Below are 24,939 nucleotides of genomic sequence, written 5' to 3'. Positions count from 1 at the left end.
TTATTCTGCACCGCATTAAAAAAAAAAAAAAGATATTGTGTCCATCTAAAACTAAAAAAAAGTTATTTTTTTTAAAAAGCACAAAAGCATATGTAAAAATATTTTCTTATTATTGTTAAGATACAACCCGAAATCTTTACCACAGTCAATGCCCTTGCCCTGGTTCACCTCCCCAAGAAATGTTCGTGGTACACGTTGATTTTCCTCTCTAGCTATCAGAATCTTCCAGTTTCTCTTGGAGCCTTTGCACAGGCTGTTTCACCAACCTGGAATGCATTTTCCCTCATCCCTCAAATTTCCACTTAAATTGGAGCCTTCCCTGAGCAGTGTTTTGGGTAAATACAGAGTTCACATAGCACATGGGTCTCTACACATTGGCCTCAACACGCTTATTACCTCCTGATAAACTTCCTTTCCCAGACTGCGGACTCCCCTTGAACTGTTGTGATCATTGCTGTAGCCCCAGAAACTAGTACAGAACCCAGCACACAGACGTTTCCTACTAAATACTGAATAAACAAACTTAAGCGACCGATCTGCTGTGCTGAAGTTCACCTAAGTAAAGCCCCAGAATCGGAGATTTAAGAGAATCACTTTCCGAAGAAGAAAAGTAGGACTAATTTTTTTTTTTTTTTTTTTTTTTTTGGGTACTGGGGATCGAACTCAGGGCCTTGCGCTTGCGAGACAAGCGCTCTACCAGCTGAGCTATCTCCCCAGCCCCGGACTAATATTTTTAAAAGACAATAAAACTGGCTTTAGACAGTCACCAGGATCATAAGTTATCAGGAATTGAGCCTCCAAAATGTGCGTGACTCTGTACATTAGCTTGCTTATACATTCCCCCCAAAGCCAGACAGGGTAGGTATTAATTGCCATGCATTATTAAACACTGGAAACCACAGCTCCGGGGAGTTTTGTTTACTGTGTGATTAAAACCACCTACAGGTACTATCATTGGAGGGTGGTTCTGAACTTCCGGATTCTACCCTGGCCCCGCCCCTCACCCAGGTCCCGAAAGGCCCACCCCCTCCCTCTCTCGGCCCCGCCCGGTCCTCGTCACGCCCCCTGCCGGCACCCTGCAGCCAGGCCAACACAAGAGAGTGATGCCTGCAGTGCCGGCCGTGGCCGCTTGGAGGCAGCCGCGCGGCTCTGGCCCGACCGCTCTGGGCCGCGCGGCTCGCTAGCCCTCCGACTAGGCTCCGGCTGAGAGCGACCGCCCTCCCCGCGCCCAGCGCCGACCCGCCGGGCTCCCCGCGCCGGACCCAGCACCTCGGCTCCCCGGGGTCGGACCGAGGTCGCAAGCAGCGCCGCGGGGTGTGGGGCGGACCCAGGAGATGAAATGACAACGTCAACCCTCCAGGTACCTCGGCGCGGCCCGGCCGCTGCGGAGGCCGAAGGCGGTGCGGCGGGGCCTGCGGGCCTTGGAGCCGGCGGGCGGGCGGCCACCTCCGAGCCCTGGCCTCGGGGTCCAGCCTGAGCACCCGGCCCGTCTCCGCCGTTTCTCTTTTCACGCACTGGGAGCAGAGGGAGGTCTCCACCCCCCCGGTCCCCGGTCCTTGCCCTGCTGGCGGAGCCGAGAGGCCACTACGTGCAGCCGGCGACCAGAACCGCCGCTTTACAACTGCTCCTGGGCCCCGGGCCGCCTCCTTGGCAGGCTCTACCCAGGTTCCTCCGGTCGCTCAGGGAGCGATGCTCACTCCCTCCTGCCCTTAGGCCCTGGCAGCTCCTCGGCCCTCTGCGAACAAGCCACGGTCCTTTTGGGTTTACTACTCCCTCTTCTTAGCCGGAGACCCTTCATTCATTGCCTAGATTGTGCAGGGTGGTGCTGGGTGGCGCCGCTTGGATGAATGATGGGCCGGTCCTCCAGGTGCCGTCAAAAAACAAACATACATGCTCAGGCCTCAGACCCGGGTGCGAACCCCAGCTCTGCCACGCACTAGCATGTGACCTTGGGCTAGGTTTTTGATCTTGGAATCTCCGGTATGCACATCTGTAAAATGGGGCGATGTAGGATATGGTTGTTGTAAGATGCCTCTAGGTTGAATAATTCCGGTAAAGCATTTTTACTGTAGGTCTTGTACATAGTAATTGCTCAGTAAGCAATGGCAGATAAACACTTGGGAGAATCAGGCAAGACTTCATGGAAAAGGGGGCATTTGGCTAGAGCATCAAAGGATAGGTAGCATTCAGATACCTGATGGTGGAGGAGAGATGGTTACCCCAGGTAGGGACCAGCATGGAATGAATTGGGGTACTGGGCTAGGAATTAGATGGAGTCCAAAGCCAGCACCCACTATCGACCAGCAGAAACTCAGATGTTGCCACAGGAATCTATAAACTTCAGTCCATAGATACCATCTGCCAGTCCAGTTTTAGTATAGTTTGTGAGCCAAAAATGTTTTTTACAGCTTCTTGAAAACAACTTTATTAGAATATAACTCATCTCACATGACACACAGTTTACCCATTTAAAGATACTACTCAATGTTTTTAGTGTAATCACAGTTGTGCAGCCATCACCCCTCACTTTTTAGAACATTTTCATCCCTCTGAAAAGAATCCCCATTCCCTCTGTCCCTCTCAGGAAATCATTAATCCACTCTCTTTCTCTATAGATTTGCCAATTCTGGGCATTTTCTCTAAATGGAATCATACAACATGTGGCTGGCTTCTTTGGCTTAACATAATGCCATAGGCATTTACATTTTTTAAATGGCTGGAAAAAAAGACTTTTATGACATATGAAAATAATTTGAAATTCAAATTTCAGAGCCTATAAATAAAGTTTTATTGGAACACATCCCAGTTCATTCATTTACATATTATCTGTGGCTGAGTTGAGTAGTTGAGTAGAGATTGTATGACTAGCAAATTCTAGAATATTTGCTCTTTGATTCTTTTCAGAAAAATGTTTGCCAGTTCCTCTGTTAGCACACCCTTGTTACTTTTTCCTTCATCCTCATCCTTTGCCATACTTGTTACTAGAGATGTGGCGGGCTGGCAGCTTTGTCACCTTACCCTCTTGTTATGCAAAGCTGTTTTTCATTAAAACTGCACCCTGCGTGTAAAAACAGTATTGGTTGCCTGAAAAATCTAAGGCACTTCAGTGCATTAGTAAGAATGTCTAGAAGGACAGCAGGGATGAGCCCCTCCCTTGCCCCATGGAGCAGAGCATACCTTGAACTTTGTTCAGAGCCCCCACTTCAAAAGGACAGACCCAAGCAAGGAGCAGTACTGAGTGAAAAAAGTCCAAGGAACTGGGTTGTTTGTTCTGGAGAAGCCACCAGGATGGGAATATGGTCTCCATGCCTTATCTAAAGGTCTATGGTAAATAGACAGGATTTGTGCTTTAGCTGATTGTGCATGAAGGTTCAGGACTCCTAGTCTTCCTCTGTCAGTAGGCAGAGGAAGGAGCAAAGACTGACAGTAGTAGCCAACACTCACTTTTCCTGTCTTTTCAGTCTAGTGAGGACCCTATACATCCTTCAACTGGTGCACCTCAGCTTGCTTCCCTCAGCCAAAAAGAGAAGATAATTTTCTTTAACTCTAAAGTTGACACTTGGGAGGGGATACCTGGCTTGTTTCCCTGTCAGTCTCGTAGAGCTCTCCTTGTGCCTTTCTTTGGGAGACTTCTTACAGATGAAAGACTGAACCAGTGCTCTGACCCTGCCAGAGTTGGTCAGGAGGTTATCATTTGCTGTGACTGGAACTAGGTCTGCAGTGGGATCTGCCAGCCTAGCTACTAGAGCTGCACCGGGTAGAGATGAATTCTGGTCCAGCTTGTGGGTTGGGGAAGCTGCAGTTTCTAAAACTGAATGTGTAGGTGCTTCCAGTTTGCAATTTAGCCAATATAGAGACCTATAAGACTTAGATGACTCCCAAAGACATTGCTCACAGAGTTCTTAGAAGTTCCAAGGGAGGGGCTGGGGCTGGGGCTCAGTGGCAGAACACTTGCCTCGCATGTGTGAGGCACTGGGTTCGGTCCTCAGCACCACATAAAAATAAACAAGTAAAGACATGCTGTCCATCTATAACTACAAAAAAATAAAAGAAAATAAAAAAATAAAAGAAGTTCCAAGGGAGTTTCCCTCAACTGGCAGCATATGTCATCTGTAGTAAGCAAGCATTTTCCTTCCTGGAACTACAGGTATTATATGGAGCCATGTGGCCAAGTGTCACCTTCAGGCAGTTTAAGAAAACGGTCTTCCCTTTTCAGCTGAGGGAAGCAAGTTGAGGTGGGCCCGTGGAGAATGTGTAGGTGTACTGAAGCCCTTCTCTTGGGTCTGTGAAAGGCTTTCCTACCTGACTGGCTCTTTCGCAGCCCCAAGGCCCAGTGCAGTGTCTGACCTCCTTGCTGAGCAACACAGCAATCAATTGCTTCCAGTTTTCCTTCTCAGCTTAGTCTGGTTTTCTTCCTTGAACCCCAAACCCCAGATATTAGGTCAGGTTTTCACTTGCTGTGCTCCAGAGAACTGGAGAGGATATTGTTTTGAACTATATGATCTCTCTGGGAAGAGGGACAATTTTTTTTTCTTTAGTTGTCAGTGGACCTTTATTTAATTAATTTATTTTTATGAGATGCTGAGGATCAAAACCAGGGCCTTACACATGCCAGGCAAGCGCTCTAACACTGAGCCAAAACCCCAGCCTGACAATTGTTTTTTGTTGTTGTCGTTGTTTTGGCAGTACCAAAGATCAAACCCATGCTAGGCAAGCAAGCGCTCTACCACTGTTACATCTCCAGCCAAGACGATTGTCTTTTAAAGCTGCCTTTAAGGCCTCAGTTGATGTGAGAAAAATAGGGCAATATACTGATCTGCAACCAATGAATCCACAGGTCTGGCACTCTCTCCTCATATCTCATTCTGCTGCTTGTGACCCCAAGGGGCTTTCTGAATCTCCTAGGAAGCAACCTGAGCTATTTGCCTTGTTTTTCCAGAAAGCCATTGATCTGGTGACAAAAGCCACAGAAGAGGATAAAGCCAAGAACTACGAGGAGGCACTCCGGCTTTACCAGCATGCTGTGGAGTATTTCCTCCACGCTATCAAGTGTGAGTCACGTCAGGGCCCTCCATCTTCAGAGTTCTCGGGAGCAGGGTGGGCACACAAAGCTCATGGGTCCGTTTTCTGCTTCCCTTTTTGCAGATGAGGCACACAGTGACAAGGCCAAGGAGAGCATTCGAGCCAAGTGCGTGCAGTACTTAGACCGGGCGGAGAAGCTGAAGGATTATTTAAGAAACAAAGAGAAACACGGCAAAAAGCCAGTCAAAGAGAATCAGAGCGAAGGCAAGGGGTGAGTGTGCTGGAGCACACTACTGACCCTGGTGGAAACTGAGGCACCATGTGCATGTGCCCTCTTCGCATATCACTGTTATTCTTGGTGCTAATGCTGCCTTGGACTCTCATGGCATCCTCTTTCTGGGGAATTCCACTCATAACAATAATGCCAACAGCTGTTTTCATTAAGACTTTGCAGAATACTCACCCATGTTATGTTATTGGATCTGTATAGAAAAGCCATAGGGAGGTAGGGGGCCTAGCATGGGGTGATGAGCCTTGGCCTTTGCAGTGCGGCTCAATAGAACCCTGGCTCTCCCACTACCTTGCCATGGGACCTTGACTTCTATGTCTCTATAGTCTCATGTCATAAAGGGAAAATGATAGACCTCTTCTCCTAGTTTTGTAAGGAGCAGATGAGATGATATGGGTAAAACCTTAGATGGGAGCTTGGTGCACAGTAAGCATTCAGTAAACATCAGCTGCTATTATCACAGAGAACCATTATCTTCATCTGACAGGTAAGGCAACAGAAACTGAGAGGCTGAGATTAGCTAAGGTCAATGAGCTAGAACATGATTAGAGTCTGGACCCCCATCCAGGGCCTCTTTTTCTCATCCCACAGCTAGTGGTCTCTCTGTGGCCTCTCATCTCAGGTCTGGGGTTCACTTACCACAGTGATCCCAGTCAGATAAGAACAAATGTATCTGGAGTCTGGCAAGGGCCCCTGGGGCTGGAGAGTTACAGGGTAGGAAAGAAGTGAGTATGTGTCAGCTGCCTCATCAGAGGTGAGATGCTCTCCTGGACAGAGAGTCCATGCCTGTGGTCTGGTTCCCTAGAACCAGAGACATACCAAAGAACTAAGAGGCCAAGGGTCTCCAAAAGGGATAGAAGAGTTTTGTGAATGATGAATAAATGATAGGATAGGAGCTGGCTCTTGGGATGAGAGCACATTCATCTTTTTTTTTTTTTAGATGTTGATAGACCTTTATTTTTATTCATTTATTTATATGTGGTGCTGACAATTGAACCCAGTGCCTCACATGTGCTAGGCAAGCGCTCTACCACTGAGCCACAACCCTAGCCCCTCATCTTTTGATTTAAACTTTACCTCCTTTCTGTCCTTGGAACCGTTTTGGAGTCACTGCCATGTGCTCTTTCCAAGTCCATAGGAAAGGGTCCTGACAGCTACATTGGCTTGACCGACTGCTCTTCAGACTTAGCCAAAGCACATTTCCCTTACCAGCCCTTGGGAGAGGCCAGAAATCTCTATCCTTGTTCCCTTAATGAAGAAATGAGAATAGGTTATGGGCTGGTGGATAGCCAGTGGCCCTGGTGTCTCAAGGTTCCTGCCTACCAGTCCCTTACCAGTGTTGAAGAGGGGGCATTCTTTATCTACAGCAGTGTGGCCTCCCCCTGAGGGCCTCCCTGCTCCCAGGCTGAAGGGCCAGCTTGTGATCTTCTATTTCCTTTCCTAGCAGTGATAGTGACAGTGAAGGGGATAATCCAGAGAAAAAGAAATTGCAAGAACAACTGATGGGTAAGAAGCCTGCAGGCATGTGGCAATGGGAGGAATGTGGCATGGTCTCCTGTTGGCTCGACTCATGATCACAGGTTGGACTCTGGTTCTGCTTCCCTCTGTAGGTGCTGTTGTGATGGAGAAGCCCAACATTCGATGGAATGATGTGGCAGGGCTGGAGGGAGCCAAGGAGGCTCTCAAAGAAGCTGTCATTTTGCCAATTAAATTCCCACACTTGTTCACAGGTAAAGAGTCGAGCCACCTGAAGCTCAGGTATAACACTATCAGGCTTCTGAGGGAGCCATCCTGGGGCTCCCCCTCTGAAATGTCCTGGAGCAGATGGCATCAGCTTCCTTAGCCCAAGAAGATCAGGCCTGGCCTTGCCATGTGCTTTGTCAGGAGAAGCCCCAAGATCTGCTCATCAGTTATCTACTGTGGCATCAAAAGCATCTGTGTGACTAAAACTTTGAGTTGACCCATTTTAGTGGGTGGGCAGGATCAGGAACCAGTGCCAGCCAGTATCACTTGGCAAGAACAATGAAGATCATTAACAAGGGCTAGGGGATTGGGGGTGTAGCTCAGTGATAGAGCATAAGCATGGGTGAGGCCCTGGTTCAATCCCCAGCATCACAAAAACAAAAACAGAAAACAAAAACTAAGCTTCCAGTAGGTGTTTAATTCCTCACTTTGTTCCTAGAATCGATTGTTTTCTAGGCCTTTCTCTTTCTTACTGTACTTACAGTGCCCGCAGACCCTCTGCTCTTTTTGTTTGTTTGTCCTTTTCCCATTCTCCAACCAGGAGGCTTACTTCAGTTATTCTCTGTTGCAGGCAAGCGTACCCCTTGGCGAGGGATACTGCTCTTTGGACCCCCTGGCACAGGGAAATCCTATCTGGCCAAGGCTGTGGCAACAGAGGCCAACAACTCTACCTTCTTCTCTGTGTCCTCCTCAGACTTGATGTCTAAGTGGTTGGGGGAAAGTGAGAAGTAAGTCAGCCATGGGGCTGCACTCTCCTGGCAGCTCTGGCAGCTGTGGTGGTCCAGCTTCCTTGCCCCTTGGAGTTGCCACCAAGACAAGCTGCTGTTTAATATTCAGGAAAAGTAGCCAGGAGAGTGAAATCTTACCAGCTTATTGGTTGGGACACCATCCTGATAAGTGACTAGAAGAGAACTTGGGAGAGATGAAGTACTCAAGAAAGAAAGGGAAGGACCTAACCATGACTGAGTATGAGCTGACTGTCCTATCAGAGGATTTAGTTTCTCCCCACACTGATTCCTATCTTGCAGATGACGAAACTGAGGCTTAGAGCAAGAGAAATGACTTGTTCTAAGTCCAGAACTAGTGCATGGGCCCCCAGGGTCTGAAGCTGGTGCCAAGGCATGCTCTTCTTCTTAGTGCACTGCTGCCAAAGAATCTGTCACCACCATTCTCCTTGACATTAATTTTCAACCTCCTTGCAGGAAGGGCAGAAGTGGTGACTGGAACCCTGGGTGGGCATGTTTGGGAACATCCCAATCCTAACCCCTTTTTTACCCTTACAGGCTAGTCAAGAATCTGTTTGAGCTGGCCAGGCAGCACAAGCCCTCCATCATCTTCATCGATGAGGTGGATTCCCTCTGTGGGTCCCGGAATGAAAATGAGAGTGAGGCTGCCCGAAGGATCAAAACAGAGTTCTTGGTCCAGATGCAGGGTGCGTGCCAGTCTGGGTGCCCCCTGGGTCGTCATTCCACCTAAAGCCAACTCAGGGCTCCAGATTTTGCTGTAGCTGGATGATTGTCCTCGGAGTGGAGGAAAAGCACTTCTTGGCATCATCTCCTCAGTCCTTAAGTGGGTTTTCACCACAGAGAGGTTGTTGAGGCCTTTGCCAGCCAGCCACTCTACCTTTCCTGTGGCAGATGGTGCTGTCGGTCTGTTCACCCCAGCAAAGCCAGACTAGGGTATGGTTTAGTTTCAGTTGGGATCCTGCCAATGGTGGCACAGGGATGGCTTCCCCTGAGGTCTGTCCCAAGAATTCTGACTGACCTTTGCAAGTGTCCACATCTTTGTCTCCCTTTCTCCATAGGGGTGGGGAATAACAATGACGGAACTCTGGTTCTTGGTGCCACAAACATCCCCTGGGTGTTGGATTCGGCTATTAGAAGGAGGTAAGTCTTCCACGGACGGGCTGGGGACTAACTTCTTCCTCAGGCCATTGGCAGCCTGTGGGTGCACTCTGACTTCATTCTCTGGTGTCCTCCCTGGTCTGATTGGAGCAGAGCCCTTATGAAGCCAGCTTCTTTTTTTTTTTTTTTTTTTTTTTTTTTTGTGGTGCTGGGGATTTGAACCCAGGGCCTTGTACTTGCAAGGCAAGCACTCTACCAACTGAGCTATATCCCCAGCCCTGAAGCCAGCTTCTTGAGGTGCCAGCAACGCTGGCCTGAAAGTACATCCCATTTGATCTTCATGCTGTGCCTTCTTTAACTCCATTCTGTGGTCAGCTTTCATTTCCTGCTTTGCATTTGGCTCTTTAGGTTTGAAAAGCGCATTTATATCCCACTGCCAGAAGAAGCTGCCCGTGCCCAGATGTTCCGATTGCATCTGGGGAGCACTCCCCACAACCTCACAGATGCCAACATCCACGAGCTGGCCCGGAAGACAGAAGGCTACTCGGGTGCAGACATCAGCATCATTGTGAGGGACTCCCTTATGCAGCCCGTCAGAAAAGTGCAGTCAGCAACACACTTCAAGAAGGTGAGTGGTGGCTGGGTGACTTGGGAAGTCCAGGCAGGGCGATTGCAAGTTTGAGGCCAAAACTGGCAACTTCGTGAAACCCTATCTCAAAATAAAGAATAAGGACTGGGAATGTCGCTCAGTGGTAGAGCATCCCTGGGATCAATCCCCAGTACCAAAAAAAATCAGGTGAGTGGCCAGTACTGGCTTAGGCAGTATCTCCAACGGGTATCTGTTTTCTTTGCCAGCTCCCTGGCTGCTCAGAGAACACATTTCTCAATTTCTTGGAGAACCATGGAAAAGAGTCAGGTGTGCCTGCTGGTTCCAGGGGACAGGCTGGCACCTGCCCTGCCATCACTGCAGCCCTTGCCTAAGTGTGTCTGTCTCTGATTGTGAGGAGCCAAAAAATGGGCACTGTCTCCACAGCTCTGCAGCCTCCCCAAGCTGCACTGTGTTGTGTGAGAGTAGATGCCAAGTAAATGCTTGAATGTTACTAATTGTAAGGAGGACCCACGCTCTCCTTCAGCAGATCTTTACTGAGTGTCTGCTGTGTGTCCTGTGTGCCTGACGGTCCTAGGTGCTGAGAAGTCATTAGTGACCATAACAGACAAAACTCCCTTCTTTCTAGTAGCCTCCCTTCAAGTGGGGGGACACCAATAATAAATAAGATAAAAGTCAGTTCCTTAGCAGGTGATGAGGAAGAACTAAGCAGGGTAAGGTAGACCAGGAGTGCCAGAGTTTTAGGGGGCAGGCAGGTTGCACTATTAAAGGTCAGGCAACACCAGGGTGACATTTGAATCAAAAATTGAAGGTAATGGAAAAAGTGTTAGGGTATTTGGGGGAATGTTTTGCTAGGGCATACACTTCAGTGGAAAAAAATTTTTTTATTGCTACTGCATTTTTGATGAAATTTAGTGGCATTAATAAGGAAGGTGAGGGCTGGGTTTGTAGCTCAGTGGTAGAGTGCTTGCTAGCGCTTGCCTAGCACGTGCAAGGCACTGGGTTCTATCCTAAATAAGTAAAATAAGGAAGGTGAGATGTTTGGGAATATTAGTTGAGATTCTAGAGGTCAGTAGCTGTCAGAGCATGCTGTCAATACACTCTGAAATTTGACTGAGCCACTTTGACCACTCAGCACAGGAGTTGTTTTGTTTGTTTGTTTCCAGTGCTGGGGATTGAACCCAGAGGCCCTTACCACTGAGCTACATCCTCAGCCCTTTTTGTGTATTTGTGTATGCTGAAGATTGAACTCAAGGGCTTAACCACTGAGCCACATCCCCAGCACTTTTTAATATTTTTATTTAGAGACAGGGTCTCACTAAGTTGCTGAGGCTGGGTTTGAACTCACAATCCTCCTACCTCAGCTTCCTGAGAGCTGCTGACATTAGAGGCATGCACCACTGTGTCCAGGTAGCCCTTTTTATTTTTAATTTTGAGACATGGCTTTGCTAAGTTGCCCAGGCTGGCCTAGAATCTGTGATCCTCCTGCCTCAGTCTCCTGTGTAGCTGGGATTATAGGCATGTGCCACTCTGTCCTGCTAGCCCAGGAGTTTTGTTTTGTTTGGTACCAGAGATTGAACTCAGGGGTGCTTAACCACTGAGCCACATCCCTAGCCCTTTTTATTTTTTGAGATGGGGTCTCACCAAATTGCTTAGAGCCTCACTAAGGCTGGCTTTGAACTCATGATCCTCTTGCCTCAGTCTATTGAGTTCCTGGGATTACAGGCATGTGCCATCGTGCCCAGCTAGCCCAGGAGTTCTGAAAGAGCCTATTCCTCCTCTGATCCTGATGTCCTAGAAAACCAACCATTCCCTTCCTTAAAGACATCCTTAGAAATCCTTGAGGTGTCTGCTGTCCCCTAAGAACAGCTATACCAGCCTGTCAAATTCCTGCTTGGTTTCAGGTCTGCGGTCCTTCTCGCACCAACCCTAGCATTGTGATTGATGACCTCCTGACCCCATGCTCTCCAGGGGACCCAGGGGCCATAGAAATGACTTGGATGGATGTCCCTGGTGACAAACTCTTAGAGCCTGTGGTTTGCATGGTAAGTAAACAGCTGGGAGAGAGGGCTTTACAGAGTCCAAAAAATTAGGGGCCTGGGTTCAAGATGAAAACTGAGTTTCTTTCCGTGTCCTGGGTTATCATGGCTCCTCTGAAACAGTGTCCTTGCAGGTTTGGGTTGCTGAGACTCTTGCTGTGACTAAATGGGGGGCAGAGGCAGTAGCTTTATCAGTTTATATTCTTTAGCAATAAGAGTAAAGTCTAGATAATGTGACTGTCATTCCAGGGGTTTGACTTAGTGGTCCAGAAGGAACAAGAAAAAGTATGTCAGCAAGGTTTCATTTAATGCAGTGGCAGAGGCAAGCCTGTCACCCAAGTAGTCTGGCCCTCTCCATCTCCTAGTCTTACCAGTCACAGTGCTCATTCTGTCCTGGTGTGATGGACGTGCAATTAAAAAATGGGAGTTATGAGATGATAGAATCATGATTCATTCAGATCAGGCCTCTGGAAATGATATGTGCTGCCTCAGTATGGAAGAGGGTCCCTGTCACAGGCAGATTCAAGTGGAGCAAACATAGGGAGTTCTGTACTGGGCAGTGACATGGAAGACAGGCCTCTTGCTAACCTAGATGGCACAGCTTTGCAAGGAAGGAGGCCGAGCACCTGGAGCCTGGCTGCTTCTCAGTAGGATGCTCTTGTCTTTGCAGTCCGACATGCTCCGGTCTTTGGCCACCACCCGACCCACAGTGAATGCAGATGACCTCCTGAAAGTGAAGAAATTTTCAGAGGACTTTGGACAGGAGAGTTAAAAGCTTCTTCACGTGGGTGAAGGTGAAGGTGGGAGGTTGAATGGGGCAGATCTACAGTACTCCCTACACTGGTGGCCAGACAGGGCTCCAGGGCTTGTCCTAAAGTCACCAGTGTCTCCTCTGCTGTCTGGCCGCCAGCCAGGGAGCAGGAAGAAAAGGGCCTCCATGGCAGCCGACGCTCCGCTGCGGTCTGGCACTCAGTGGATACTGGCTCTTCCTACTTCTCTCTTGTGGATGCTGACCAGTTCTTTCCCTGCCCCTCCATATCTTTATTTTTTATTTTTGTTCCCCTAAATTAATGCTGCTTTGATTTGTCTTGTTTATAAAGATAAAATCCCCTGGAAGTGTCCAGGAGTGGGGGTAGCCAGGCCCCAGCTCCCTGCTCCTTTTATGTCCAAGTTTGACTCCTTGAGAACAGACTGATGAAGAGTAAGAAAAGCCATTCCCAACCTCCTAGGTTTGCATCCAGGGCCCTGTGTCTTCCTTGCAAGAGGAGGAGATGGTTTCTGTGAGCACAAAGCTGTTTTGATCAGGAGAGAAGGCAGGTGCATCTTCACTGCTGCCTTTTCCCTCCCGAGTGTAAGAGCACTGAACCCAGCCGCTGCCCTGGGTCCCTATCCTGGAGATGGTCTAATAAATCCTTTTCCCTTCTTGAGCCACTGGAGTGGTCTCATCTTTGACTTGTCTGGGGCTACCTGAAGGCCACTCTTGATTCTAGTAAGATGCTCTGATTTTCTTTGCTTCCTCCTCTCTTCCTCTCTCCTCTCAGCAGAGTAGGAAGCAAGCAGGAATGCTGGCCATCTGTTAACAGTTCTCAGGCCTGCTCTCTGGTAAGGTGGCAAGAGCCCCTCCAGCTAAGGCTCAGAAGATTGGCTGGGGGTATTTAAGGGACCTGGTCAGCTTTTCCTATTGTCCAGTGTCCAGATCAGAGACTGCAAACTGGGAGGCCTGTGTGCCAGACATAATCTATAGCTGTTTGGTTTGGTCTGCTGCCAACATTTAAAAATCAAGAATTGACATAAAAATGCAGATTTTGCCGGGTGGTGACACATACGTGTAATCCCAGTGACTTGAAAGCCTGAGACCAGAGGGTCCCAAGTTCAAGGCCAGCCTCAGCAATTTGGTGAGGCCCTGTCTCAAAATAAAAAAAAATAGAATTAAAAGGGCTGGGGATGCAGCTCAGTGATAAAGCACCCTGTGTTCAATCCCCAGTACCAAAAGTAAAAAATAAAAAAGCAGATTTCTGGCTCTGGAGGTAAAGCTGGGCCTGCATCCCTGTGAGACAGCCTATCAGCAGCTGCTGAACAGGGGCTGCCCTGTTTAGGAGTTCCCCTTCCCCACTCATTTACGTTGCCTGCCAGGCAGCCAATGGACATGGTGACCCCTGAAATAGACACCAAGGTTCCAAAGCTGGTAGTCCCAGAAATGCCTTGTGACATGGAATAGACACAGCACTTTCAGCTTCACCCTGTGCACAGGAATACACTAGTCAAACCACATGCACATGGAAAAGGCCTGACAGGAAACAAAGACTACAGCCTGTGAAGGAATGGTCTAGCCATTCTTCCTTCCAAAACTGGTATTATCCTATATTTTATTTTATTGGGACTTTGCAGGCCCTCAAGCATATTAAGCACATTCTCTACCAATGAGTTATACCTCCAGCCTTAATTCCTCTCTTAAAACCTGAATGGGACCAGGGGTGGTGGCACAAGCTTATAATCCCAGCAACTTCAGAGGCTGAGGCAGGAGGATTACAAGTTGGGGGCCAGCAACTTAACGAGGCCCTAAGCAACTTAGGCCCTGTCTCAAAATAAATAAAACAGGCTGGGCATGTGGCTTAGTGATTAAGCACCCCTGAGTTCAATCCCTGATACCAAAAAGAAAAAAAAAAAAAAAAAAATTCAAGATTCTGATTGGTATGTATGTGTGGTTTGTGTGGCCAATAACTTGGTGGGAGAAGTTTTCTTTATTGGAAATACAAAGATTTGTTGATACTAACAAAGGGCTGTGACCCTCAGAAGACTATAAGGAAGCATTAGAATGTTTTGATGTCACTCTGCAGGAGCTTCTGAACACTGTTCAAGTGAACGAATACTCACTGAATTCTAATTTTAAAGGCCATTGTTTTCAGTGTAAAGAAGTGCTTTCTACAAACATCCCTAATAGCTGAGCCTCTAACCTTGGGGCAGTGCTTCCTTGTGACTCCTCTCCATTTTGACTCCATCTTCACTCCATCTTCAGCCAGTCAGCCTGCTCCAAAGTTAGAGAAAACTACAGGCAAGAGTGGGTGTTTCCTGGGTTTGTCTAACTACTGTTTAAAACACTTTTTCTCTAAATAATTTACTGGGCTCCCTATCACTGAGCTACATTCCCAGCCCTTTTTAGTTTTTGAGACAGAGTCTCAGTAAGTTGTCAAGGCTGGCCTCCAACTTGTAATTTTCTTACTTCAGCCTCCTAAGTAGCTAAAATTACAGGCATGCACCACCATGCATGTTGTTGTATTTTTGCAGTACTTGGGATTGAACCCAGGACCTCCTGCATGCTAGACAAGTGCTCTGATCTGCCATTGACCTATACCCCCAGTCCTCACTGTATACATTGATTTAGAGGATTTTGTTTTACAAGAATACCTGCTTCAGAGGCTAAGGGTGTAGCTCAGTGATAGAGCCTTTGCACAGCCTCCAGCAATACAAAAAAAACAAAAAAAAAAACCTGAATACCTCAAACCTCAATATAAGAATGAGGTTAGACAATTTACCTAATACTTTTGGAATTCCTTCACCTCTTAACAAAACTCTTGACAGTTTCTTAAAAGTTAAACACTGGTCAGTATAATGCTCATTCGTTTTAATTATGACAGGAAGGGGCTATCAGTTATCATCCCCACCTGCAGCCCTGTTCCATGGCCTCCACCCAAACAATGAGCCAAGTACCAGCTATTCAACAGATCTTAGCAGCAAACTTTTTTCTAACTTTGTTAAAGGTGGCAGGTAAAAGACCTGAGCTGGGTACAGTGGTACATGCCTATAATCCCACCTACTTCAGAGGTTGAGGCAAGAAGATTGGGAGTTTGAGCCCAGCCTGGGCAATGCAGCAAGATGCCATTTTTAAAAAATAAAAAATAAAATGAAAGGTGGAGACCTAAACTATCTGGACCTGTTAAAATGTGTGGATACTTATTTACATTAATAATGTCATTAAACACTTTCTTGAATTGGGACCACTCTGTCCTGTGTTTTACTTTTATAAGCAGCTGATGTCCAAGGCAAATAAGGACTCTGCAAGTCAGACACAGCCTTTTGTAAAAAGCAGAACTCAGGGAATATGGTCAACCTCTGCCTTACCTGCATTTTTAAACACAGTTTTCCAATATTTGGGGACTCTATTATTATGAAATCTTGGCTTTGGGAGTAGGTTATACAAGACTTTTATGATATCACTTCTGAGAATGGTTATTTACTTGCCCCAATTCTCTTCATACAAAATTGTCAGGTAACATCCACTTCAGGGGGGTTATTTTTCTCAAGTTGTAGCAGTATTTTGTCCAAACCTGACTTGAATAAACATTCCTAAGATATTCCTCCAAATCAGTTCGACATGCATTGGCAGTCCACTGTTTTCTTTCAGATCTGGACTAATACCAATGTGAAGCCAAGTAAGATGTTCCCAGCTCAAGGGTTTTCCAGATCCTCAGCTCCAGCAGGAATGCCTCAGTCATTCACCTCCATCCAGTGGATGTTTGTAAACGTCCTGCTGTCCATTTTGTCAATGAACAGGCAGCCTTGCAAGTGGTCCATCTCATGCTGGATGATGCGGGCAGTCCATCCTTTTGCTTGCCACTCCACCTGCTCTCCTCTTGGGTCCATCCCTGCAAAGGAAGTTACATGATGATCCAGGTGAGGTGAGGACATGCCGAACTGCACCATTCTCAACCTCCTTGCACTGTTCCCTGCTCCCTCCCCTGTTTGCTCCTATTTACAAGAGGCAACATCAGGAAGCAAATATAGACAGCAGGCCCTACCCCTCCTAGAGAAGATGCCTCACCTCTGGCCACTCCCAAGTATTCAACCTGGTTCCCCCTCTAATAATAAGGTTGTGGTGCTCAGTATGGGGCGGGCAATGAAAAACTTTTGCTAAGACGCCTCCTTTCTGAAGACTCCTCCCACTTCTCAAGTGTTGCTTCCTATCAAAGGTATTTCAGCCTGGTACAGTAGAAAATAAAGAAACACCTTCTGATGCTCTTGGACCAAGTGATCTGCTCAAGAAAAACAATCATCCCAACCCCGCCAGAGAACCACATTCCACAAAGCATCTACGGTATGACAGAGGCGGAATGGCTTATTGCCCTGGGCTGGGCAAAGTTGGGTTCCACTTCTCCAAACCCATCTTGACAGATAAAGTGGAGCAGGAGAAAGTGGGATGGAGAGAGAGAGAGAATGAATGTGGGGTGGGGAAAGAGGAAGAGAGCAGCAGGGAGGGAGACAGGGAAAGAGAATAAAGTCGAGGCCGGACTGGGAGCTAACTGCGGAATTAGGGCACCTCCCGACCCGTGTCCCGAGGGGCCCTGGCCCGACAGGCGCCTCCTTCCCCACCCGTCCGTCAGTCCTGAGTTCCGTGCGCTCCCAGGTCCTGCTTCGCTCCCAAGGGAGGCTCTGCAGACAAACTATGCATATGTCTGCACTCTCGCTGGACATTCGCAGAGACCATTCCGTGGGCTTCGGTGCCGCCGCCTCCACTGGCAGGGCGAGAGCGCAAGGTTATCTAGCCGTCCCCAGGCCCTGCCGCCCGCACCTGAGATCTGCACAGCCTGGAAGCGGGGAACGCAAGCCAGGAAGCCGGCGACGCTCTCGCAGCCCTCGGGAAAGGTGACAAGACGGCTGTCCAGCACCCGCAGACTGGGGTTCACGAGCACGCGCAGCGGAAAAGGCTCCATTTGGCGGAGCTCGCGCAGGCGCGGCGCGCAGGCGCGGAAGAGCGCCTCGGGGAACTCCAGGGCCAGCACCTGCAGCGGCACCCCCAGCTGCGGCGCGCTCAGGCCTACGCATCGCCGGCGCCGCATCACCTGCACCAGCCGCTGCACCAACCGCTGCAGCTCGGGGCTCGCCAGTTGAGCCGGCTCCACTGGGGCCGCCACGGCTCGCAGCACCGGGTCCCCGACCTGGCACACGTGCAGGTACGGCGGCTGCGGCGCACCTAGTATCAGACGTCTCACGTAGTGCCAGTAGGAGCGCCGGCGCGCGGGGCCCGCCAGGCCGTCCGCGGCCGCCGTAGAGCTACAGACCCGGGCGGCACTCGCCTGTGCCCCGCACAGCCAGGCGGTCCGTGGGCAGGCACGCGCCCGCAGCGGTCCAAACAGCAGCAGTCCGTTCAACAGCCAACCCATGGCACCAGCAGGAACCCGCTGCCCCCGCCGTTTCCCTCCCGCTCCGCCGCCGCCAGGGACGCCGGGAAGTGTAGTTCCCGCGTGCCTTGGGCAAGGCCATCAGCCATAGGACAGTAGTCAAGACGGTGAAGATGGTCCAGCTTTATTGTTAAATTCTGCCGACGTACAAGAGTGACTGGGAAGTACCCGCTTTGTCCCGGTGAACACCCTCCCAGCTTCCTCCCAGCCTGTCCTGGGCGAGGCAGCCCTGACCGAGAGCGACTCTATTCCCCGGTGTTGCTGGAACCCCTGATCCTACGCACCACACACTGTTCCCCTCTTGGGCGGTGCGAACACAGGCTAAGACCCTGTACTAGGCACCTCGGCCAGCAACGGGCCCCCCTCCATCAGCTTCCCCTGCAGCGACTCCACTGGCTCCATCTCCTCTGGCTCATCAGTGTGACAGGCTGCAGCAGCAGACCCCAGAACTGGCTCCTCGGCAGGAAGCTCCGGTGCTGAAGCTGTAAGCTTGGGCGCTAGCTCCTTGTCATCTAGAGAAAAGACCATCTCTCTCTTAGGCAGGATAAAGGCGAGAGGCTCCTGGATAAGGATGATGTTCACGTGCCCGAGGTTTCCGTACTTGGAGAGCTGAGTGGGTGGAATGCCTGCCCCAGACGGTAGAGAAAGTGAAATAGAAAAAAAGTTATTAATAAAATCAAATGCAGAAGTCACAAGAAAAAACACTAAAGAGTAAGGAACATACACCAATTACTTTATTTATTTATTTTTTTGGTACCAGGGATTGAACCCAGAGTTCACTGGACTACATCTCAGCACTTTTGTGTTTTTTTGTGTGTGTGTTTTTTTTTTTTTTGCGGTGCTGGGGATTGAACCCAGGGCCTTGTGCTTATGAGGGAAGCACTCTACCAACTGAGCTATCTCCCCAGCCCAGCACTTTTGTATTTAGAGACAAAGTCTTTTCCGTTCCTGAGGCTGGCTTTGAACTTGAGATCCTCCTGCCTCAACCTCCTGAATCTCTGGAATTACAGGGGTGGGACATCAAGCCTCGCTCACAATTATATATTTCAACACAGCAAAGACCATCTTTGTGATGTGGGACAAGAAGCTATACTGTAAAGCAAGACCACAAAGGTAATTTGGAATAGCATAGGGAAGGGTAGATGGAGCCAGAGCCAAAAGATTACTAAACAGTTTCCTGGGACAGACCCAAGGGAAAATTAGGGCTAAGGTGGAGGGCAGCCACTCTTAGCCAATGTGATCACTAACTTACTGCCCTTTGGGAAGTTGTGCCTCCCTCACCACCATCAGGATGGGACACAGTGAAGAGAAAGCAAATTGGGGAAAAAAATATTTTTAAAACCCCTCCTCTCTCTGGCTGTATAATCCTTGCCTAGTGTGCTTGAGACCCTGGTTCAATCCCCAGCACGACCCTCAAAAAACCCTAAATAAATAACAAAAACACTTCTCTAATGCTGTGTGTGGTGACTTACACCTGTAATTCCAATGACTTGGAGACTGAGGCATGAAGATCACAGTTGAGGTCAGCCCCAGCAACTTAGTGAGACCTTGTCTCAAGAAAATGGGCTGGGGCACAGCTCAGTGGTAGAGTACCCCTGGGTTCAACCCCCAGTACAACAAAAACAAAGCAAAAAATGCTTCTCTGGGGCTGGGGATACAGTTCAGGGATAGAGGTCTTGCAGACAAACAGAAGGCCCCTGGTTTGATCTCCAACACCACAAAAATAAACTGGAACAGAAATAAACAGAAGGGAGGTTGCCTGGGGCTCAGGCTGTGATTGAGGAGGAACTATAAGTGGGCACGAATGATCTATTTTGAGGTGTTGGAAATGTTATAATATCCTATGGTGTGATTGTACATTTACTAAAAAACAAATTACATACCAATAAAAGATTTTTTAAAAATGCTTTCTCCTTTCTCTTACCTAAAGTTTGTGCAATCTGAGCTGGTGGGAAAAGGACTTGGAGACAACGATTTAAATAAGGAACAAGGTCTTCCAGGAAGACAGTGCAGAATTGGACGAAGAGTTCTTGTTCTCCACTGCTGAAGGCAGCCTCTTCAGCGCGATGGAAGGCCAGGATTATTTTAGTTACCTAAGAGACAAGAATGCCATCAATCACTTGCACAGTGCATGAAATGGAACACAAACATGCAGCCTTCAGGTTTTCATGAAGTCACTCCAAACAATACTATCTTGTTTAAACTCAGAATTGTGGTCAATCTTTGCAATTGTCATTTTCCTGATATATTTCTTATCCAATTTGTTTCATTACTGACATAGTTTCCAGTTCTAGTGGAAGAGAGTCATGGAATTATACAGAGAATACATGGTTTTTGATATCCTTGCAGGGCTGGAAGAGGATCCAGGAAAATCAAGCAACTGACTGAATTATTCAAAAGGGAGATTATCCTAGATAGGTATGCTTAATCAAATGACCCTTTTTCTTTTTAATTTGTCCTTTTTAGTTACACATGACAGAGGAACCTTTTAAAATAGGATACTAAAAGAAGAGACTCAAGTTGGGGAGATGCGCTCCTGCTGGCCTTCAAGAAACAGCCATAGCTGGGCATGGTGGCACATGCCTGTATACCCAGCGGCTCAGGAGGCCGAGGGAGGAAGATCACGAGTTCAAAGCCAGCCTTAGCAACTTAGCAAGGCCCTAAGCAACTCAGTGAGATTCCTTCTCTAAAAAAAATATAAAAAGGGCTGGGGATATGCTCAATGGTTAAGCACCCCTCGGTTCAATTCCTAATACCAAAAAAAAAAAAAAAAAAAAAAGAACCAACAGCCCTGCTGTGAGCTGCCAGTGGAGGGGACAGCTGTTGAGATTTGAGGATCTCAGTCCTGCAACTTTTCCAACTATATGGAATGAAAACTGCCAACCGGAATGAGCCTGAAAGAGAGTCTTTAGCTACAGACACTACCACAGCCTAGATAACTTGACTACAACCTGGTGAGAACCCTAAATAGGACCTAGGGATGCTGTGCCTGACAATAATAGATGTACTATTTTAAGCTGCTAGATTTGTGGAAATTTGTTATACAGTAGTAGAAAACTAATATATTACTGAATCATGATCTCAGGTGAGCCACTTCATGGACAGTTCTAGGTTCCACAAAGCAGAAGCTTCTCAACTAGAAAAACCTTTAAAACCACACAACTTCTCCAGGTCAGCAGACACCACTTTCACATGAACTGGTTTATTACAAAAGTCTGGCCATCTGTTACCAAAGAAGGTCCAGGGTAGGAGAAAAAACAATGAATACACTCACCTTGGTAAGGGCATCCTCCAAGGCACCAGTCACATCCTGTGCCAGGGCCACAGGGCAGCAGAGACGCAGATCATTGAAGGCAACCAGAATATTGTTGAGGAAGCAGGCAAGGGGTGGGAAGTCTAAAAGTACCATTGGTGGCTGCAGTGTCCCTGGCTGAGTGGCTGGCACAGCAGCAGGAATGTTACTGCTGCCCAGAATGGCTGGAGCTGAGATGAGGGTATAGGAATTCATTTCATCCTGGAATTTTTCCACTGCTTCCTGAATTGCTTTCTGGAAAGTACTGATGGCCACCCGCTGGAAAACAGGAGCCAACTGACCCCGGAAATCAGCCCCCACCCGGCTGAAGGACAGCCCAAAGTACATGCACTGGCCCAGCAGAGAGTCCAGGCGGCCTCCTATCCCCCGGTAAAGGTCAGTCTCCAGCACTTGCAGGAACTGCGAAACTTTCTGCAGCACCCAGCCATGGAAGATGGCACCCTCATTCACTGTGTGCTCCCCAGTGGCAGTGGGCAGCAGTGGGTCCTCATCTGAGAAGATGGCACGGTACTGTGTGATGATATCAAAAAGGTGGACTCGGCAGGCCTCAATAGTTTTTGTGATATGGAAATAGGGATCATCATTAGGGATGGCAGTCAGGATGGAACGGAGCCAAGCATCTCGGGCCTGAAGAAACTTTACTCTTAGCTCAGCTTCAGTGAAGATGTCCATGCGCCGTAGGTAGCCAATGACACGGAGGCAGGCAGGGAGCTGGATGTTGGTCCTCAGTTGCTGGATCAGTTGGCTCAGCATCAGCTGCATGGACTGGCGCACTTCATTCACAATGCCCTGATGATACAGGGAGTGAGTAAGAACAGACACTCTCTGAAACCCACTCCGCTAACCCTGAACATTGCAGACCAACTTCCCATGGTTTTCCTGACATACAAAATACATCTCTAATGCTGACGCTACCAGGTTCACAAAAAAAGGTCTGGTTGCATAACTCCCTTGCTTATAATTCTTTTTTTTTTTTTTTGTAATGGAGTTGAACCTAGGGGTGCCATAGCTATACATATATAGCTATATTCCTAGTTCTTTTTATTTTTATTTTGAGACAGGGTCTCACTAAGTTGCTAAGACTGACCTCAAATTTGTAATCCTCCTGTCTTAGCCCCCAGAGTGGCTGGGATCACAATGTCTGGTCCCTAGTTTATTTTCTTCAGATACTTACCACTATCTAAAATGATCACATTATTTATTTATTTGTTAATTATCAGACCTCCACTAGCATATAAGCTTCATGAGAGCCATGGCCTTGGCTACTTTGATCAACCATAGTCCTGGCACCTATATCAGTGCCTGGCACATGATTAACATGTATCTTTGAGTGAATTAATTAATGTTTTCTGCTCAAGCCTGCCTCCCTGACAGAAACTGACGTGAAACATGCAAAGGTTTTTATCTAACAGTTCAGTCACAATCACAGAATTAATGATTATAAGATCATTTTAGCCACTTGTGATGGCCCTGACCTATAATCTCAGTCGCTCAGGAGGCTGAGCCAGGAAGATTGCCAAGTTCAAGGCCATCCTCAGCAACTCAGCAAGACCCTTATCAACTGAATAAGACCCTATCTCAAAATAAAAAATAAAAAGGGCCGGGAATGTAGGGACATAGCTCAGTGGTGAAGTACTCCTGGGTTCAATCCCCAGTCCTAAAAAAATCAAAAAAGAAGGTCTGAGGGCAATCCCTAATACTGGGGAGAAAAAAAAATCAGCTTGAATATTCTAAGCAAGTAGGCTACCTGGATGACAGGGATGGAGGAGTATTTCCTTTCCAGTCGTCGTACATAGGCTGCAAGCTCCAGGGCTTCTTCATAGTAGCTGTTCCGGACACAGGTATCCATGAGCTGAGGGATCTCCAGAATTTCCAGGATTTCTGTGTGCCGGTTTAGAGTCAGGGTGTTCATCCGGCGATTAGAGCTGATCTCTTCAGCTTCCTTCACAAAGTTCCTAGAAATAATCAAGATAATGTTAGTCCCTTAATGCTCTGCCCCCAAACATTAGCTGGTTACCAAGCACTTACTATAAACTGGGCACTGGGTTAAATGGCTTACCTGATTTAATCCTTACACCAAACCTATAAAGTAAATAAATGTACCTGAGGAAATTTTTAATCTCAGATAGGTGAAGCAACTTGTCCAATATCACACAACTAATAAATGACTGATAGATCTCAACCAGCTGCATGGACTGGCACACATAGGACTAGATTTTTCTAGATCCTGTAAAGGGGAAATAAGTAACTGCAGCAAGGGAGCTCATCTCTCTGGAAGTGTTTCCTCATTTGCAAATCTTTTTTTTTTTTTTGGCACCAGAGATTGAACCCAGGGTTAATTAGCCACTAAGCCACATCCCCAGCCCTTTCCTTTCTTTCTTTCCTTTTTTTTTTTTTTTTGGTAGTGGTAGTGCTAGGGATTGAACCCAGGGCCTTGTGCAAGAGAGGCAAGCACAAGCACTCTACCAACTGAGCTGTATCCCCAGCCCCCGCCCCACCCCCTTTTTTTTTGAGACAGGGTCTTGCTAAGTCCTTAGGGCCTCCATAAGTTGCTGAGGTTGGTTTCAAATTTGCAATCCTCCTGCCTCAGCTTCCCAAGTCACTGGGATTCTAGGCATGCACCACTGTTAATTCTTAATAGGCAGAGTAAAAGAGACAAATATTCCTTTAATAATAGTTACTTTCATAATAAAGCACTAACTAGCCTACAAGACACAACCTTGCCCCAAGTTCCCTCAGGTTTTAATGTCCTATGCTACTGTTCCGCCTTAGTTCCCATCACATCTACTTTGTTATTTCTCTGTAGTAACTGCAGGAACTTGCTCTATGAAGTCCCTCATCTATTTTGGGGCATGGAGGGTACAAAAGCTGTTAAATATCTAAAGGATCAAAAGGAAAATTAAACTTGAATCATAAAAGTCTGGACTACAGTTTAGGGAAACTGGACTGTGACCCAAGAAAGTACAATATAGCTCAAAAACAAAATTTTTATTGTCTGTGATGCCCCAAAATGGGAGGATTTCCTAGTCAGCCTCCTGTCAGTGTTTTGGAGCAGATGGCATTCTATGTGAGCTGTTGTATATATACATAATTACATAAATGTGCACATATAGTAAGCTGGCATTTATTGTGAGCTATGTCAGACCCAATGATAAATGCTTTACGTGGATTCTTTTTATTTAATTAGTACAACAGCCCTACAAGGAGGAATATGCTCCTGGGTTCCAATCGCGACTTGAAAACTTAGTAGCTGTGTAATAAACAAATCACTAACCTGTATCTCAACTTCCTTATTTATAAAATGGTAATTACAGTAGCTACCTCGAAGGCTGTTGTGAGGTTTAAATGGATTAATAAAGTGTTCAGCGGAGAGCCAGCACATAGTATGCGCAATGTGTTAGCTATTTCTATCATCCTAAATGTCAGTTATCATAATCAGAGAAGCCCTTTAGGGCCGGGCGGCTGCACCTGCAGTTCTGCTGGAAGCTGGGCAAGCGGTCGAGCAGGCGGCCGAGGGACGCCTCCACGTCGCCGAAGAGGCGGTGGATGCGCTCGGTGCACTCCGCGCCACGGATAAAGGTCTTGTAGTTGGCGAAGGCCAAGTCGCGCGTCTGTTGCAGCAGCTGCGCCCGCTCCTCGGCTAGGCGCTCGGGCTCGCGCCGCAGCCGCTCCAGCCCGGAGCCGCTCAATTCCCGGAGGTAGCGGCCCACATCGGGCCGCTCCCGCCACTGGGCCTCGGGGAAGCGGTCCCGGAACAGCGACGCCAGGAGCCCTTCATCCTCCACCTCTCCGAGAGCCGCGGCCGCGGCCGTGGCCGTGGACGAGGATGGAAGAGTCGCCGCAGCCGCCATCTTCCCGGCAGCCGCGTCACTTCTCCTCCAGACCGGCGAGGGCGCGGGCGGAGCA

The 24,939-nt window shown here is 48.0% G+C and overlaps 2 protein-coding genes across 10 annotated transcripts; one reads left to right on the top strand and one right to left on the bottom strand.

Moving 5' to 3' along the window:
* The first annotated feature begins 1,174 nt into the window (after positions 1-1,174).
* Vps4a (vacuolar protein sorting 4 homolog A) lies at positions 1,175-15,965 on the top strand. 6 transcript variants are annotated; one of them, XM_047529827.1, is made up of 12 exons: positions 1,176-1,360; positions 4,940-5,051; positions 5,146-5,293; positions 6,756-6,817; positions 6,922-7,041; positions 7,626-7,782; positions 8,338-8,486; positions 8,859-8,940; positions 9,307-9,526; positions 11,410-11,550; positions 12,215-12,328; positions 15,947-15,965. In XM_047529827.1, the coding sequence occupies exons 1-11, from the start codon at positions 1,340-1,342 to the stop codon at positions 12,314-12,316; spliced, it is 1,314 nt and encodes a 437-aa protein (XP_047385783.1). In that variant the 5' UTR covers positions 1,176-1,339; the 3' UTR covers positions 12,317-12,328; positions 15,947-15,965. The 6 variants fall into 6 exon arrangements, with proteins under 6 accessions (XP_047385784.1, XP_047385783.1, XP_047385781.1 ...); XM_047529825.1 differs by having other exon boundaries at positions 12,215-12,338; positions 15,947-15,962; XM_047529826.1 differs by lacking the exon at positions 15,947-15,965 and adding an exon at positions 12,774-12,971.
* Cog8 (component of oligomeric golgi complex 8) lies at positions 14,130-24,916 on the bottom strand. 4 transcript variants are annotated; one of them, XM_047529820.1, is made up of 7 exons: positions 24,502-24,916; positions 22,781-22,988; positions 20,995-21,822; positions 19,645-19,813; positions 18,171-18,346; position 17,965; positions 14,212-16,187 (listed from the first exon to the last, which is right to left on the bottom strand). In XM_047529820.1, exons 1-7 carry the CDS (start codon positions 24,882-24,884, stop codon positions 16,030-16,032), a joined length of 1,923 nt encoding a protein of 640 aa, XP_047385776.1. In that variant the 5' UTR covers positions 24,885-24,916; the 3' UTR covers positions 14,212-16,029. The 4 variants fall into 4 exon arrangements, with proteins under 4 accessions (XP_047385775.1, XP_047385777.1, XP_047385776.1 ...); XM_047529818.1 differs by lacking the exon at positions 14,212-16,187 and having other exon boundaries at positions 17,828-18,346; XM_047529821.1 differs by lacking the exons at position 17,965; positions 18,171-18,346; positions 19,645-19,813 and having other exon boundaries at positions 14,201-16,187.
* Positions 24,917-24,939: the final 23 nt, after the last annotated feature.

This window comes from Sciurus carolinensis, chromosome 16 (assembly GCF_902686445.1).
Source record: "Sciurus carolinensis chromosome 16, mSciCar1.2, whole genome shotgun sequence".
Taxonomy (NCBI): domain Eukaryota; kingdom Metazoa; phylum Chordata; class Mammalia; order Rodentia; family Sciuridae; genus Sciurus; species Sciurus carolinensis.
The sequence above is the reverse complement of the archived record's forward strand: the minus strand, read 5'-3'. Positions and strand labels throughout refer to the sequence as shown.